Source organism: Pongo abelii, chromosome 13, assembly GCF_028885655.2.
Source record: "Pongo abelii isolate AG06213 chromosome 13, NHGRI_mPonAbe1-v2.0_pri, whole genome shotgun sequence".
Taxonomy (NCBI): Eukaryota; Metazoa; Chordata; class Mammalia; order Primates; family Hominidae; genus Pongo; species Pongo abelii.
In genome coordinates this window covers 60742400-60761572 of record NC_071998.2, presented here as the reverse complement: position 1 = coordinate 60761572, position 19173 = coordinate 60742400, and the positions used below count along the sequence as shown (strand labels likewise).

The following is a 19173-nucleotide window of genomic DNA, read 5'->3' as shown; positions in this document are numbered from 1 at the left end:
ATTGGGCATGTTAGCAAACTTAGTGTTTAAACCTAAAAACAGTTAACCTATGTTGCAGCCTCTCTGATGAATACTCGGCCTTGTAACTTGGCTTCTTTAAATGGTATAAACCTTTTTTTCATGAGTGTTTATTGCTTCTATTAGACTGTGATTTCACTGCAGGCAGACAAAGGACTGAATTTTCTACCCTTTTGAACACTAATAGACTGCTGAACACTATTTTGTAAATGTGGGTACTCAACAGACTTTTTTTAGTAAATGTGAAAACCAAAATGACACTTAATAAGGTTCAGAGTATAAAAAATAGTTCTCACTTAAAATAACATACACCAAAAGAATATGAAAATACTGATTTATTACCAACAAAGTAGGATTTCCCAAAGTTTTTTTCAATTACACACACACAAGCACACACAATAGCAGAATGAAATTACATTTTTCACATCTAAAGGTTTATACCTCAAAGAAAACAGGCATGTGTCCAAAAGACAATTAGAAAGCAAGAAATCTTTCCTTTTACTTTGAATATGGAAAATCTTTTAACAGAGACTCTTCCCAGGCAAACCAATGAAGATTTAGGCATAGAAAATGCTTGTCACCTTAAGGTTTTTAAATATAACTGTATTCACCAAATCAAGTTTTTACTAGAAGTTTTTATGATTTTTATGTAATTAAAAATCAACTTTTGGCCTGGCGCAGTGGCTCACGCCTATAATCCCAGCACTTTGGGAGGCCGAGGCGGGTGGATCATGAGGTCAGGAGTTTGAGACCAGCCTGGCCAATATGCTGAAACCTCGTCTCTACTAAACGTATAAAAAATTAGCCGGGTGTGGTGGCACGCGCCTGTTGTCCCAGTTACTCGGGAGGCTGAGGCAGGAGAATCGCTTGAACCCGAGAGGCGGAGGTTGCAGTGAGCCGAGATCACGCCACTGCACTCCAGCCTGGGCAACAGAGTGAGACTCCATCTCAAAAAAACAAACAAATAAACAAACAAAAAAACTTTGCAGAAAATAAAGTTTTAAGTGGCTGAGACTATGTGCTAGACTTACTACTGTTTAATATGCCAAAATGATACTTTAATAAATGATAATTTATTCTTCACAGCTCAAAATTCAATGTAAAGCCAAATATTAATTTTGTCCAGTAGAGAAATTAAATGTTTACAAACAAAGTATGGAACAGTTGTTGGCCTATGTAAATTGAAATGTAATTGACCATTTTATTTTCAAACATGCTTAATCTTCACGTTTCTTTTTCACATTGATACTCATTTTGCAGAAATAAGATGACTGGTACTAATTTAGACAATGAACAAACTACACCAAGCACATTTTAGTAAAGATATTTTGGTGGAAAGCAAAGTAATTAACAATGAAAATATTTGGTAATATCCATTTACTAATATGTTACCAACTTCTTCAATGTTTACATGACTTGCTCATATTAGTAAAAATGTCATTTTAAAATATTTTCATACTTCATGCATTGGAGTTAGTTTAAGAACGGAAGTCTCTTTTAAAATGTTTATAAAGAAGAAAACACCTTTTTAAAAAGAAAATGTCTAAGTGAGAGGACATAAATGTATGGTTCATTATTTTTTGACTTAATAAGAATATAAATTTCAATGGCTACTTAAGAATATACAAAACCCAAACTGAAAGCAATTCTTTAATTTATTCAGGCAAGCAAGTCAAAAAAATAATTTTGTTATTACTGGCACAGATCCAATCCACTGTTCAAAGACATGACTTTGGACTGTCTATTTTCCTATAAGATTTATTTTTTAAAAGAAGAGAATTTGTTGGTTCTACTAATTAGTATAACTTAGAGATAAACAAATGATTTTCCCATTTAATTCTTTTGCGGTGAAAGAAAACAGTTTAAACTAGATTTTCTAAGATAATGGGTACATCAACATTGTAAGAAAGGCCTTATAGGCTTAAGTTCTAAAAACATTATGGTTTTAAAGAAATCAATGCTTTTCCATCACTCTTTACATAACACTGAGAAATTTCAAATATAAATTGTAGAAACCAGTATATGAAATTTTAAGAAAAATCTTACTAAAAATAATTATAAAAATGCTTTTAGAAATATAAGATGTAAAATACAATTGACTTTAAATAAAATAAAAAACAGCAACCCCTGCCCCCACACTTTACAAGGTTATTCTTTAAAAACCCTTGTCACCTAATTTTATTCTCAGTCAATCTTTTGGATGTATTTTGCATCATCTGGTGGCCACCTTGTAGCATTTCAAAGCAGTTCTGCTACCATTTTTGAACCCCAGTGCTTTTTTCCCCTTGAAATACCAATAAAATTATAGCATCAAGTTTCATAAAACTTTCTTTTAAAGGCCCATAAAATTCCATTTCCTACTGGAGATAAGGTAATCTTTTTTAATAGGAAGAAATGAATAGATCTGTCATAAATTATTACTATACATTAGACATTTTCATATCAATTTTTAAAAATTAAATATAACATTGGGAGAAACTAGGACTTAGGCTCTAGAGTCATCTTTAGGCTCTAAAAGTAATTAAAGTTACTCTGCAATTAAAGCTCAGGGCTACCATATAAGTAACTTCTTGTGATTAACCCCTCTTCCATTGTACCTTTGATTTGTAATATTAAGTACCTTTTAACATAAGAACTCAATGACTCATGGTCAGACTGCCAAGGACTCAAGTTCAACCAAGACTGAAGAAGACTTAACTTTTACTACCAGATGATATTTTGGAAAGGTCATTATGGTTTCCATTATCAACCTATTTGTATTTAAAAGCAGGTTTCCAAAAATAACTGCTTTTCGTTTTAGTGAATCTCCTTTTATTCAGTTGAGCCATACTTATAAACAGAATTTAACAAAAAAAATTCCCAAGTTCCCTCTCTTTACTTTTCTTAAGAAGGCTGAGTGAATGTAATACGGCGCCGCCGCCTTTGGAAAGCCTTTAAATTCCATCTGTTTGGTTCCAGCATATAAGGGCCATTGTAGACAAACAAAACTGTCATCTTTTCAGAATAAGGAAGATTTTGCAGGAGCTGTAAGTATTAAAACAAATTGTCATATAAGCTATATACTGAGAAGTATAGTTTTCCAACCTTACATGTGTACAGTCAAATGTATTATTTTATTTGTAATATTAATAAAACTCTTTTTTTTCCCACTCTGTTGCCCAGGGCGGAGTACAGAGGTGCGATCTCAGCTCGGTGCAACCTCCACCACCCAGATTCAAGAGATTCTCATGCCTCAGCCAGCCTCCAGAGTAGCTGGGATTACAGGCATGCACCACCAGGCCCAGCTAACTTTTTGTATTTTTAGTAGAGACGGGGTTTCACCATGTTGGCCAGGCTGGTCTCGAACTCCTGACCTCAGGTGATCCGCCCGCCTCGGCCTCCCAAAGTGCTGAGATTACAGGTGTGAGCCACTACGCCCAGCCAATAAGACTCTTAAGAAGCTCTTAAACACCTCAATATAAACCTTGCCAGACTGTAATCCTTACCTAAATTAGCATACCTGTAGCCTGGCCTAAGGAACAATCAAAATAAGGAATAATCGAGCCCTCTAGATTCACAGGATAACTGGGATTATTATTCAACTTCCTTGGCAGACCTTGGAAGAGAGTATATCCTCCACAATTTTCCTAGGGTAGATACTTTCACTTTTTATTTATAAACACTTCTCAAGCAACTTCTTTGATGGCCTGGTATCCTGAAAAGTGTGTAACAGGGACATTTGTAGACTACGGTATTTGGCAAGCAGTAGGGTATTAACAGATATGACTATTCCACAAGACTATCTGCTGAAAAAAAGAAGACAGATGACACTATTTAATAAAAATTTGAATGTAGGATGGGCAAAAACAATTTTTTTTTTTTTGGAACAAGGTCTCATTCTGTCACCCAGGCTGCAGTGCAGTGGTGTGATCTGGGCTCACTGAAACCTCCGCCTCCCAGGCTCAAGCGATCCTCATGCCTCAGCTTCCCAAGTAGCTGGGACTATAGGCGCATGCTGCCACATCCAGCTAATTTTTGCGTTTTTTTTGTAGACATGGGGTTTTGCCATGTTGCCCAGGCTGGTCTTGAACTCCTGGGCTGAAGTGATCCACCTGCCTTGGCCTCAAAAAGTAGTGGGATTACAGGTGTGAGCCAGTGCACCTGGCCAAAATTTTTCATGAATACTTAAAACGGAAAAAATCTGGTTACATTAAAAACATATCTTTGAATATATATGCTTTGTAATTTACTCACAGCACTAGATTTAGCAAAAGAAAATTTCCCATTGCAATGGTTCTAGATTATGAAAAATTATCTACAAAGATAATTCTGTTTTTATCAGAATTAACCTGTGAGTAGAAGATGTTGGGATACTTAAATTTCCCCTGGGCCAGCATAGTGCTAGTGGCAAATAAAGAGGAAGGGCAGTATATGACAAGAGAGGCTTTTTTGGGAAAATGAAGAGCCAGAGTCTTAAGGGTTGTATTCCCCACTCATCTTTTAGTGCTGAAAGAGTACCTTTTCTAGAAGAGGAATGAGAAAATCTCAATTTTAGAACATAATAATATGCCTCCTACCTTTCTTCCTCTGATTAAGCATGACACTGGAACTTGTCCCTTTAATAATGTAAATATTACTGTTAACCTTTTAAATTCCTTTTTTGGGAGTGTTCCTGCTATTATGTACATGTTGGGACAAAAACTGTATGATTAAGCCACAGGGTATTTCTGAGTATATGACCACTTTTAGGTTACTTTTTACCTACCTTTGGTGTTATGAAAAAGTATTGAGATGTATTTTCTTTACAGGCAGTATTTACAACCATTTCAAACACTCTCCGTTCATTGACTGGGTCCATTCCCTAAACAATGGCAATGATAATGATTACATTTATTCCTATTACAGGATATAAGAAGATCCAAGTAACAGAACAATCACCATACCTGATTGATTTCATCAACTACTCTAAATGGACATCTATTTAGCTCCTGAAGTGCCATCAAGTATAACATGGTAGAAACACTTCTTTCACCTCCACTTTGATGATAAGGAGTTAATTCATGCAGTTGAGTACTACTGCGAAATTTGACTCTAATTCGAATTCCATATTTATCATAATCTTCCTATAAAACATTTAAAAAGTGATGAAAAATGAGTTTCCTCTGGTAATATCATTCTATTATTTGAAAATGGATTGAATTAACTGAGTAAGAGTAAAGAACTCAAAATTTAGTGACACTAGTTTAAATATGTAACAATAAATATATATGTATTTTTAAAAATAATAAATATTAAACAAACAGTTACCATCTAAAAGCTTTAAGGATTTTCAAAGAACTACTTAGATAAGGAAACTATTCAGATTAAATTAACATTTTCCTCCTCTATACCATTTTATTCAAGTTTAGTAGGCTTCCCCAAGAGTTTTTAGAAATTACTGAGCGAGGAACTCTCTCCTGGAAAGGCACTATCTATTCTAGTTCCAAAATGCTAGGTTCTTAAACTGTAGGTGAAAGCAATTAGAACATAATGGAGTGTCATGCTCTCTTGTGCTAGAGAAGTGGCTGTGTATGGTAACTGCAGAGGGCCAAGAATCTCCCTAACTTCTTCAGTTGGTTAAGAAGGAAAAAACAAGGTAGGAATTACACATATACTTTGAAAACTTAAGTCATACATACACACAATACTCAGCAAAAAGCAAGCCTGGCACGTAACAGGTGCTCAATAAATATTTGTTGTAATGAGTACATTAGTGTTTTATAAATGTTGCCAAAACTGAGGATGCTCTAAGGTTTATTTACTACTATTCTTATTGATGGCATTTCTATGTCAGGTTCAGATTTACCTTAAAAATGAGATACATAACTTACTAATTAGGCCGGGTGTGGTGGCTCATGCCTGTAATCCCAGCAATTTGGGAGGCCGAAGTGGGTGGATCACCTCAGGTCAGGAGTTTGAGACCAGCCTGGCCAACATGGGGAAATCCCATCTCTACTAAAAATACAAAAATTAGCCGGGCATGGTGGCAGGCATCTGTAATCCCAGCTACTTGGGAGTCTGAGGCAGAAGAATAGCCTGAACTCAGGAGGTGGAGGTTGCAGTGAGCCAAGATCCGCCACTGCACTCCAGCCTGGGTGAGAGCGAGACTTTGTCTCAAAAAACCAAAACAAAAAACATGAAACTTACTAATTAAAGGTTATCTATTAATTGAATAGAGCTTTAAGGTCTAAGATAGTACTGACCAAGAGAAAGATATAATACAACCCACATACGTAATTTTCAATTTTCTAGTAGTTACTTTTTTTTTTGAGACAGAGTCTCTGTCTCACTCTGTTGCCCCGGCTGGTCTCAAACTCCTGAATTCAAGTGATCCTCCTGCCTTGGCCTCCCAAAGTGGGATTAGGCATAAGCCACAGCACCTGGCCTTTGCCTGTCTTAAAGAAAAATTAATTTTAGCCCAAATTGCAATGCATAAACTTATAGCACAAGAAATTAGTAGCAAATTTCCCACTATTTTCATTCTCATAAATTCTTAAATTCTTTTTTTTTTTTTGAGACAAGGTCTGGTTTTCTTGCCCAGGCTGGAGTGCAGTGGCACCACTGTGGCTCACTGGAACCTCCACCTTCCAGGCTCAAGTCATCCTTGCACCTCAGCCTCCAGAGTAGCTGGGACCACAGGTGCATACCATCACACTCAGCTAATTTTTGTATTTTTACAGAGATGCGGTTTTGCCATGTTGCCCAGGCTGGTCTCAAACCTGTGAGCTCAAGCTATCTGCCTGCCTCAGCCTCACAAAGTGCTGAGATTACAGGCGTGAGCCACCACATCTGACCATGAATTCTTAAATTCTTTATAAAACAAAAAAAAAGACACTGATATTTCAAACTAATCTGTTTACGAGTCTTCTAACTCCAGCTGTGGTAGCTTTATAATGTATTTATTCAATACAACTGAATAACCATTACTCAGATGTATAAAAAGAGTTACAAGGTATTATTAGTCAGTAATTCCAAACATAACCCCCCCGCCAAAAAAAGTGACCCTAATGGAATCCCATAGGTGGTTTTCTTTCTTTCAACATTTTGGTAAACAAAACTTTTCACATATATAACTTGAAAGTAAATAAATAATTTATATGTACTTTAAGCATATAATTAAAATTACTTGCCAGACATATTATTTATTTCAAATGCAATTTTACCTCATTTTCTGTATGGAGATCAACTTCACCAGCACACTGCATGGAACTAAAAAAATTGCTGAATTTTTCATTAATTTTTTCTACCAGCTCTTTTAAAGGATTAAGCCACCTTTCTTTTACCTACAAATAAAGGCAATATAAAAACACAACTTAAAAGCAGTATTACTACATTCTGACACACAATTTTATGTAAATTTTATATCAGTATCAGTCTGGGCATAACACACTTCTCTTAGAAGCATGTCATCTCATTTTCCATTATTCTACATTCCCATTTCATTAATAATCACATGATAAAAAGATTAAAAACTGAAAAATTACCTGTGAAATGTTTTCTCTGTATTGATCTAGTTCAACTTTCTTTCCCTTTAGTTCCTCAGTTAACTGTTCTATTTCTTCTTCTCTTTTTGTATATTCCTGAACAATCTGGCAGGGGAAAAAAAAACTTCTTTAAGATAAATCTACCAAAGGATAAAACTATATACAATTTTGCATTAATTAAAACATTAACTGAAAATGCCAATTGTGCTACATTGTTTGTAGGCAAATAATATATGTTCTTATTACATACTGAAAGTGACATTTTTTATCCTTGAAAAAATAGACACTGCAGTATTTCAGGTTAGCCCAACTATTCTTTTTATAAAGAAAAGGCACAGAACATTGTGTTCCTTAGGAAGAATCTATTTAAAATTCTAATAGATTCAGAATCTGGCATTTAAAGCACATTGTTCCTGCTGTCTAGCTTATTATTACCAAGAGCTCTAGTACAGAGTGGGAGGCAAGTACTGGAGGGAACTCTGTGTGTGTATGTGTGTGTATGGGGAGGATGGTGGTGGTGGTTGGATGCAGAATGGGAATAGAGAAATAGGCATACTGTAGGATTCAGTCCCGTGAAGCAGGAAGCTCTTGATCTTTCTTCAGTTAATAAAGCATCAATTTCATCCAATGTGTTTGGAAGGTCTTGGAAAACCTAAAGAAAAAAATTGCCCGTCATTATAGACACAATGAAAACAGTTCCATTCAAATAGTTAAAAGAAAAATAATCTGTTGAATAAGTTATCTATCTGTTCAACAGCATGCTGGCACACAAGGATACAAAGGAATAATAAACAGGGTCATTTGCCTTCGAAAGCTTGTACTTTAAAGAAAACAAAATGTATGTACTGGATAACACTTTAAGGCAATGTATTGATGTTGAGTATTAAAGCAAGCAGTACATATCATATAGGCTAGGAAATTTAGAGAAAAGAAGTATCAGTTCATGCTACAGGAGAGTTAAGAGAATTCAAAGGCCTAGAATTCATCTCCAGGCCGTAAAGCAAATGGCTAGGGAGGAGCAAGGCAGAGGGAAGATAGGAGCTTGGGAAAAGAGAATGAGTACTGCATACCATGGGGAGTGAGGAGTTGTGTCCATTTGGAATGGTGGGTACTTGCTGAATTGGTAGAATGGGTCCAGAATATGTGGGGCATTGAAAGAGAGCAAGAAGTTAGAACTTTATACTGCACTTATGAAGAACTAAAAAAGCATCCTGAGAATCTAATTACTTTGACAGTTGAATTTCACCACAGTACTATCTTCTGAGTCCATGCCATGGGGACAAATTAGAACAGATACTTTTGTTTTTGAGGGGAGGCAATCAGTACATTGTTTGGCCTAGCACAACCTGCAAAGGCTATATACTACACGGTACAAAATGAATCCTGAAACCCTGAAAAAGATCTTGACATATTAATCTAATATCTTACACTTATTATTTTAACCTCTTAGAAAGCAGTTCAATCTCTATAGACCTTCAAATATTCCTTTGTTGAATCTCTGACTTACTGAGATTTAAGCTCATGTGTCCAACATTTATTTACTCGATATCCTCACTTGACTCTAATAGGCATCTTAAATTTAAATGGTGAAACAGAATCTGGATTTCACCCACCTTCCCTATCACTTTAAGCAACCCTGTTTCTCCTTCAATCTTCTCCATTCCAGTAAATGGCATCGTAATTTGTTCAGGTGAAAAATTTAGGGGTTCTCTCTCTCATTCTTCATGTCAAATCCATCAGCAAGTCTTGCTGGCTCTGTCACTAAAAGATATCTAAAATCTGTCAACTTCTCCCTCTCTCTCTTCAGTGCTATCACCCTAATTCATGCCATTATGTATCTCTTGCGTGGTCCAAAGAAATGACCTTCTAAATGGTTTCACTGCTTCCATTCCGGTATCCCTACTTTATCCTCCATCTAGAAGAAGAGAAGTTAGAGTGCTCATTCATACAAGTAGTAATGTCACTTTTCCATTTAAGATCCTCCACTGGAGTCCATCCCAAAAGAATACAACCTTAATTCCTTGTATAGTCTACAAGCCCTACATAATCTTGGCTTCTGCCTTCTTCTCTGCTTGGATAATTTTTAACCCCAGTGAGATTCCTTTTATTCTGAAACATCCCAAATATACTTCTGTCTTGGGCGTTGTCTGAGCTGTTTTCTCTGTCTGGAATACTTTTGCCTGACATCTTCACTTGACTGATCTGTTCTCTTCATTCAGGACTGCTATAAAATGGTATCTTTTCAAAGGAGGCTTCCCTGACCAAGTTCCCATCCATGTCACTCCATCTCCTCACCGTTTTATTTTTCTTAGCATCTCTTGTTATCTGACATTATCTGATTTTTGATTTGTGTTTTCATCTACCCAATCTTCCAGACTAGAATACAAGTTTCAGCTGAAAAGGAAGTATGCCTGTCTTGTACAATGCTTGACATATAAGAGGTACTTAACACATTTTAATGAATATAATCATCTCCTAATTTTGATTCAAAAACAGTATGACTTATCAAGAATAGAATCATGCTTTTTCTGAAAGAAAAAATTAGTAGATTGTACTTATATTTATTTTATAACAACACAATGTATTCTGAAGACATTCTACTGTTTTTAGAAACAAGCTTCTCAATTTGTTTTAAAGATATCTACTGAGTTCCTAGTATGTATCCAAATAGTCGAATCCATTCTCTGTGATTTGTGTCTGATATCATAAAATAAATCGAGGATTTGAAAATTATAATCCATTAATTTTTTTCCAGTTGTTTATATCTTTAGTAGCCATTTCATTATCTATTGAAATAGATAACATTTGAAATTAAGAATTTTAAAGACACACCAATACTAGATATTTTAAAACTTATTTTCTAATTTCATTTTGACATTATTCTGAATAGGTATCCAGGCAAAGTATACTTGTCAGAGGTATATAATTAACGGTGGAATGTGACTGAAGGGCAGCATCTCCTAATTTTACCGAGTGGTATGTCAGGATAAAAAATATAATGGAAACAAGACCTCTTTTTTCCTTTGCTTATTGGCAGATGTTAGCCCTAAATATTCAGCTCTCATTGAACCCTAATTAAACACCCCAATTTCCAGGGAAACATTTTCATTTTCCCTTTATTTTTAAAATATCCTATTTATTATTTCTGATATACCAATTACTGGTACAATGTTTCCATGAAAAACTATGTATGTTCCAACTGTACCCATTAAAAGGCATTTGTATTGGAAGAATAAATGTTATAGTACCAATACCATTGATCTGTTAAGCAACATTTTATATATATATTCAGTTTAAAAATGTGGAAAAACTCCCTATTTTTTACGACACATCATGTTTTTCACGGCCTGTTACAATGCCTAAGATCCCATAATCTTAAAAATATGTTAAATATGGCAACTGTAGCATTATATACTTTTTATACTTACTGTCTGGTATTCTTGAGGAAGAGTCTGCTCTGCACCCAGGTTACATACTTGCCTAGCTCTCTTCATAAGTTCCTTGCATTTCTGCAATAATCTCTGTCTATTTTCATCCAATTCAATGAAATGTTGCTATTAAAAAATTTATTTTGAAAATTTGAATGTTAATATTAATGCAGAGGGATGTTTTATTAAACTACCACATATTAAATACATTGTTGAATTCTGATTATAATGATAATCAAATTATCTGAAACTGTACCTTAAATAATGACTCTTTTTATTATAAAGGTTAAACTTGAACTTAAACTTTAAAATACATCAGCACATCAATAACCTGGCATTTCTCTAATCCATAAGAGGTGTAAAATTTAAATTTTACTGCCTTTTTCTGAAAGTCTAGCTTAGCTCCATGTAATTATATTTATTTATTTACTTACTTACTTATTTATTTATTTTTTTGAGACAGTCTTGCCCTGTCACCCAGGCTGGAGTGCAGTGACGTGACGTGATCTCAGCTCACTGCAACCTCCGCCTCCCAGATTCAAGGGATTATCACGCCTCAGCCTCCCGAGTAGCTGAGATTACAGATGTGTACCACCAAGCCTGGCTAATTTTTGTGTTTTTAGTAGAGACAAGGTTTCACCATGTCGGCCAGGCTGGTCTCCAACTCCTGGCCTCAAGTGATCCATCCGCCTTGGGCTCTCAAAAGTGCTGGGATTACAGGCGTGAGCCACCAGGCCCGGTCATGTAATTATATTATAATCAGATTTGAGATACACAGTACACAGGCTTCATATCAGAAAACTCAGCACTCAAATGTAGTTAGAACCTTTAAATCATGCTTGATAGTTTTCCAAGTACCTTCCATGTAGTTATTTATTCATGGACCTATTCATTCCTTCACCAAACAATCACTGAGAACCTATTAAATGCCAGTATTATAATCTGCATTGGTCACAGAAAGGCGAATAAGGACAAAGAGACACAGGATCATTATCATAACAGAAACAGGTACTCTTTACTAAATGCTTATGTGCTAGGCCCTTGGCTAGGTGCTTCACATACATTATTCCCTTTATTTCTCACAAACACTGCACAGTAATATTATCCTCATTTAGTGCATTTAAAAAAAAAAAAAAAAGAGACTGAAAGGAATTAAGTAACTTGCCCAAGCCCACACATTTAGTTAGAGACTGTTATGATTCACATCCCTGTCTGCTTACAGGACACATGCTCTTTTCATTACACCATGGCACCTCTCAGCAGGAGCAGATTGGACAGAGTATGTATGTAGGGAAGGTCAGAGTGGTCACAGAAGCTATGACAACTTAACAGCCTTAAATGACAAGAAATAAGGAACATATACAGCAGATGACATTCCAAGGACAGGTGATTATGAATTTTAAGGCATATGAGCCTCAAAGACCTGCTTATTTAAGAAACAAGTAATCTAATGTGGTTGGAGGAGAGGAATTTGTAAGGATGTAAAAGATCAGAGTTGGTAAAATGGACAAGGGCCAGACTGCAAAAATTTCACACGTAACAGGCAAGGTATCTCATCTACTAAATGTCTTCTGTAGGTCAAGCACTGTTACAACCACTATCCTGTTAATTGTTCTAATCCCAATTATGATCTTAAAGAAAAGGGTTATCTCTATTTGTAGATGTGGCTCAGACACATGAAGAAACTTGCCCAAGGTTATGGAACTAGCAGATTTCTGAGAAATAAAACAGGTCTGGTTTGCTCTTTTCACTAACTCTCAAACTCTGGTTGGCACAAAAAACAGCTGGGGGTGGGGGATCTGGAATGGCCTAAGCACATTCCAGATCTATTTGATTAATATCTCTGGGGCTGAGGTCTGGACACCTGTATTATTAAGGGGGCCCTCAGGTGACTTTTATGCACACGGGTTTGATAGCAAATAAACTAAACCAAGACAATAGTTACGAAAAGTGAAAGGATATATACTGGACCAAACTGAAAATACAAGCAATCCTTTATACTAACCACTTAGTACTATGGTTTCCTTGAATAAATTCCTCAGTCCCTATAGCTTGAGAGAAATAAAAGAAAATGTCAAAGACTCCCAATCACCCCTACTCTGCTAAGGACCATTGTACTCAGGCAAATGCAAAACAAGGAACAGCTGGATAGAAACTAAATACTCCTAATTTCTTCTATTCCTGATTCTTGTTCCTCTGGACTTTGCTAAAATAAAGTACTAGAACATTATGGAAAAGAAGTATCAATGAGTTGATAATTTGAAGCTCTGGACTTAGAAAGACAAAATCTCATTTAATAGTTTGTTTGGTGGCATATGTGTAATAAAACATTTATCTGAGAAAATATTCTATACATATGTGTTTGTGATACAGATCTTCACATAGCACTTGTTTTGCTTTTTGTTTTTAAAACCACAATTCTTGCTGAGCTTTTTAAGGGTGGAAGTGGGAAGGCATATATAATTATATCAGATAATGCTGTAAAGTCAGACTAGTGAAAAGGCTTTATCTACATTTCTGCTTAGAGTCCAGCCTTTAATAGTTAATAGAGAATAGAAAATACTCCATCTGTTTAAGATATAAGATAAGCAATGAGTGAAATGTACAAAATATCCCCCACTAACATCTCAAAAAAGATTACTTTGTAGTTATATACCCTAGAAAAAATTTGTAAGTATTATCTTTTTTTCTAAAATTCTTTTTGTGGAAAGTTCACTTGTTACGGAAATTGTACAGAAATACCTCGACATTAAACAAGAAAAAGGTTTTCTAAGGCAGCCCTCTTGTGGAAGAAGTAAGAATTATTCACAGAATTTCTTATGAAAACTGTATATATTAAAACTTATTTTAGTAACAGTTCATTAAAATAAGAATCAAATAAAATGAAAACCATTTTCTATATGAATAAAATTAAGTCTTAGGTATCATCAACTTTTACTAAAACATTAGCTGTAAATTAACACATTTCTCCCTCAATTTTCCTTTAATAAAATGTCATTCCAATTTAGTTGATTTCAAATTCAAATGTTAAACATTTGTTTTAGTTACCAGACAGAATACACACTTAAAAATATAAAAATCATTCATTTTTTTAGAAAGTCAACTTTAAATCTTAATGTAATACTAGAAATTTAGAACAATAATCTTAACTTTTAATACACAAGACCATAAATTCTACTTAAACTAATTTAATCATAAACAATAAAATAATGGGAATAATACTATTTCCTTGTAAAATGTTTTCTTCAAAATTTCATCTCATCTAAGTAAAAAAAAGCCTCCTCTGAAACAGTTCTTTCTTGAGGGAGTGGCAAGCAGGTGGGCAGAAGAGAGGTCAGATGAAAAGCACAGAACTCCTAAATTTGGTATTAGAATAAGCAAATAAATGTAACAACTTTCCATTTTTATAACTAATATTAATTCTGATGTAAATCTATACTTTTAAAGGAAACACTGGCTTCATGCTAAGCAGCACACTAGGCATCTTGATATATATTATTAAACTGAATATCATAATATCCCTCCAAATTAGGTAGGTATCATACTTATGGCTGCAGAGAATGATTAAGCTTGGAGTGGTTAGGAAACCTGCCCATGGTCAAAAACAAAATAACAGAAATTTTTATCGACCTCTGTATTTGGATTCACACACAGCTTACTAACTTGTCCTAAAAATAGTCCATAAGTTAGTGACATTACCAAAGAGAGGCTTCCCACCATCTACCTTTCTCAGGGGATGTTTTATAGGTCTGTTGCCCTATTTACCTTCCAAAAATCTGAGAAAGTATCAAACTCCATGGTGGTTAGTTACCTCTAAGTCCCCTCATAAATACAATCTCCATGAAATTTTGTGTCAATCTTTTGTGAATTTATTTTCACGAAAGAAAAAAGGACAAAACCAAGTGGTAGCAATAGTTCCTCAGAGCAACCTGCCATGTGCTCAAAGGGACAAGTAGGAAAAAAAAAATTTCTCTTTGGTTCAAATGAAGCTGCATAGCAGGAACAGATGAGATAGATAAAATCATGTGCAGGTAAATGGCAGCAAACATGAGAAGAAAACAAGAGTAGGTAAAAGAGAAAGTGAACTACCATACACCTACTACATACTTTTAGTCATCATTCTTGACTCTTTTTTTTTTTTTTTGAGATGGAGTCTCGCTCTGTCGCCCAGGCTGGAGTGCAGTGGCGTGATCTCGGCTCACTGTAAGCTCCGCCTCCCAGGTTCACGTCATTCTCCTGCCTCAGCCTCCCGCGTAGCTGGGACTACAGGCGCCCACCACCACGCCCCGCTAATTTTTTGTATTTTTAGTAGAGATGGAGTTTCACCACGTTAGCCAGGATGGTCTTGATCTCCTGCCCTCGTGATCCGCCCACCTCGGCCTCCCAAAGTGCTGGGATTACAGGCGTGAGCCACTGTGCCCGGACCATTCTTGACTCTTTCAAATGTGTAGCTAATGACTACGATCAGACAGCAACAAACATTTATTAAGTATGCACAACAAGAAATGAAAGAACCTTACAAAAGGGCTGGTAAAGCATTTATAAATGAAAAGCATTTAAAAATTTTATTTTATTTTTTAAGAGATAAGGTCTTACAGTGTTGCCCAGGATGGACTTGAACTCCTGGACCCAAGTGATCCTCCTATCTCAGCCTCCAAAGTAATTGGGACTATAGGTACACTCAGATCATTTAAGAACTTTCAAATCAACATATGAATAAGAAAAACAGAGTGATGTAAAATATTGCTGAGGAAATGCAAAATAAAGTCAGAGGTAGTATTAAGTAAGGTTACTTATGTGTGTCAAGGAAGAGTTCTAGTCTTAAAAGCAGCAATGGACTCAGAATGAAAAAGGTGAAAGAACGATATGGGAAAGATACAGAGGTTATGAACAATGGTAGGAACACTGGAACAGCCAACCAAGGTAAAAAAAGGCTAGAAGTTGGAAATAGACATTAGAAGACTACTGTAAAGCTTTGGATGATGTATAATATTATAAAGCTGTAGATTTCTGCAGCAGAACATAAAAATTAGCACAATTTTTTTTTCTAGCAGCTAAATGAGTGCAAAATTCGTAAAAAGTGAGGCCACAGCTATTAGGACTTAATGACTAGACAGGGTGGTAGCCGTGATAGTTAGAAAGAGGTGAACTAATAATGTGGTAATGGCTAAATTGGGCAAAGGGCAAGGAAAAGGAACAAGAACAAAAAGAGAATCAAAATGTGCTAAGTAAAGTTTCTCCAGTTAACTTTGAAATTATGCAAATGGCTGGGCATGGTGGCACATACCTATAATCCCAGTACTTTGGGAGGCCAAGGTGGGAAGATTGCTTGAGGTTAGGAGTTTGAGACCAGCCAGGGCAACCTAGTGAGAACTATCCCTACAAATAAAAAATTAGCCAGGTGTGTGGCATGCACCTGTAGTCCTAGATACCTGGAAAGGCTGAGGCAGGTGGATTGCTTGAGCCCAGGATTTCCAGGCTGCAGCAAGCTGTTGACCATGCCACCACACTTCAGCCTGGGTGAGAGAGTAAGATCCCGTTCTCAAGGAAACAAAACAAAACAAAACAGCAAATGTGTTGAGAAATTATGCACTATTAAAATATAATCAAAATAATACATAATGAGTTATGTTGGCTATTTGTGCTTTCTGAATAACCAAAATGCATTCAACTACAGGAATTTTAACTTTAAATTTGAAAGTGGCTGCCTTGGTAAAAAAAAAAAATTAGCAATTCACTGATTAAAAAAAAAACCCCCTCCCCAAAAACTTTCCTACTTTCCAGAAACACAGCAGTCAGCTCTACTCAAAACAGTATTTCTTGGCCAGGTGTAGTGGCTCACACCTGTAATCCTAGCACTTTGGGAGGCTGAGGCGGGTGGATCATTTTATGTCAGGAGTTTGAGGCCAGGCATGGTGAAACACCATCTCTACTAAAAATGCAAAAATTAGCCGATTAGCAGGGTGTGGTGGCACTCGCCTGTCGTCCCAGCTACTTGGGAGGCTGAGGCAGGAGAATCGCTTGAACCCAGGAGACCGAGGTTGCAGTGAGCTGAGATCGTGCCACCGCACTCCAGCCTGGGTGACAGAGCAAGACTGTCTCCAAAAAAAAAAAAAAAAAAAAACCCAAAACACAGTATTTATCCTATTTACTAATAAAATGGATCAGAAGAGAACACCCTGCCAATCTGTACTAATCTCAGTCCATCTATAAGGGCTATTGGAAGAGTCTCTCTCACTGTGTCAAGTGTGGGTTACAGTTTAAGAGTATACTTACTCCAAAGCCATTGATTTCATACTTCTGTAAACATGACACAAACAAATCGTTTTCTTCTCATTAATACTGATGTAAAAGTAAAACTTCAGGCACCAGAATCAAATATTGTATTGTTGATATAGTTTGGCTGTGTCCCCACCCAAATCTCATCTTGAATTCCCACCTGTTGTGGCAGGGACCTGGTGGGAGGCAACTGAATCATGGGGGCAGGTCCTTCCTGTGCTGTTCTCACCATAGTAAGTCTCACGAGACCTGATGGTTCTATAAGGGTCCCCGTACAAGCTCTCTCTTTGCCTGCCACCATTCATGTAAGATGTGACTTGCTCCTCCTTGTCTTCCGCCATGATTGTGAGACCTCCCCAGCCATATGGAACTGTAAGTCCATTAAACCTCTTTCTTTTGTAAACTGCCCAGTCTCGGGTATGTCTTTATCAGCAGCATGAAAATGGACTGATACAATTGTGTTATTGGATTTAAAGCTACACATATTAATAGTATCTGCCTGATGGGTCAACTGCTTCATGAAACCTCTTTTATAACAACATTTCCTATATGGAACAACCACATTCATAAGCTCAATCAATGAAGTAACTTCAGCATGGACTCTACAATTACTTACCAATAGAACAGATGAAAAAGTAGCAGATGACATTCCCCACATGCCCAGGAAATAAGCCCTGATGAGGCTCTCCTCTGGTAGCTAGTTCAGTTTCTTCACTCCCCACTCCCATTTGGAACTTACCTTTGATTGCTTTTTGCTGGACACCGACTACCTATTTAGAATACTATTGCTATTCATTCTGCCCTCCTTTCCTTCCTTTGTTCTTGGTGAAGGTGGGGAGTGGGGGAGAGGACTTTCCTGTCTTCCACATCTCTGGATTTTGCCCAGCCCTGGCATATCAAACCTAATCTTCAGCTTCGTTTGGCTATGTGTGTTTGTGCCTGCATGCTCCTAGTTGCTTATCTGCTAGCAAAACTGTTTTTCTTTTCTTAAGTCAAAGGGTTTGAAGAGGTTGGCTTCAGAATAATAAAGCTGCTACTTTACTCTGATTTAATCTTTCCATTCACCTGTGCAGTCTTATGTCTACATTTCCTAAAATCTACCCTCTGTGGATGCTTTCCACAAAAAGGCACCCCTATATAGCTCACATTTATGTAACAAATACATTTATGCAGTTAAGTTACAGTGAATCATGTACATAACCCTGCCGGAGAGTGACAGACTCTGGTGAAGTAGAAGAATAGATGAGGAAGGGTAAAAAGAGACTCTGAATACATGAACAGGTTTAAAAATCTACAACAAATACGGCAAGGGTTAATTAACATTTGTCAAAGAGGGGTACTGGACACATGGATGTTGTTACTCTTCATATTCTTGTATATGTTTAAAATGACGTAATAAAAATACTAGTAAAAAGACAAGTGAAATAAATGATAAAACTCTAACTTAATTTTTTTTTTGTAACTCATTTCAGTTTTCTTCCCTAACTTTTGGGGAGTAACCAAGGAATCATAAACTGCAATATTTAAAGGAGACAAACTTGATGAATTCTGACAAATATACACACCTGTAACGCTAGTACCATCAAGAAAATAAACATATCTATCACCTTCAAAAGCTCTGAAATTATATAGTGTATGCTCTCTTTTGGTCTGGTTTCTTCCACTCAGCTTCACTGAGATTCATTTATGTGTGCATCAGTAATTCATTTCTTATTGTGGCAGAGTAATATTCCACATACCATAATTTGTTTAATCATTCAGGTGTTGCTGGGCATTAACCTCCATTTTTGTTGTTGCTGTCTTTTTTTTTTAAGACAGGGTCTTGCTCTACTGCCTAGGCTAGAGTGCAGTGACATGATCACTGTTCACCGAAGCCTCAACCTCCCAGGCTCCAGTGATTCTCCAACCTCAGCCTCTCGAGTAGCTGGGACTACAGGCATTCACCA

The 19173-nt window shown here is 36.3% G+C and overlaps 1 protein-coding gene across 5 annotated transcripts in view; it reads right to left on the bottom strand.

The window, feature by feature from the left end:
* Positions 1-335: 335 nt before the first annotated feature.
* The window catches only part of SMC5 (structural maintenance of chromosomes 5), a 95706-nt gene continuing 76868 nt past the window's right edge, over positions 336-19173 (bottom strand). The window contains exons 18-25 of one of the 5 annotated variants that reach the window (XM_024252589.3): positions 10949-11074; positions 8591-8635; positions 8077-8172; positions 7521-7625; positions 7200-7319; positions 4941-5120; positions 4763-4858; positions 336-3042 (exon numbers count right to left, since the gene is read on the bottom strand). In XM_024252589.3, coding sequence (XP_024108357.2) covers positions 2902-3042; positions 4763-4858; positions 4941-5120; positions 7200-7319; positions 7521-7625; positions 8077-8172; positions 8591-8635; positions 10949-11074 — 909 coding nt within the window. In that variant the 3' untranslated portion in view covers positions 336-2901. Of the gene's footprint in view, positions 3043-4762; positions 4859-4940; positions 5121-7199; positions 7320-7516; positions 7626-8076; positions 8173-8590; positions 8662-10948; positions 11075-19173 lie in introns of those variants that run through there. The other 4 variants (XM_024252591.3, XM_024252590.3, XM_054520032.2 and 1 more) reach the window with 4 other exon arrangements.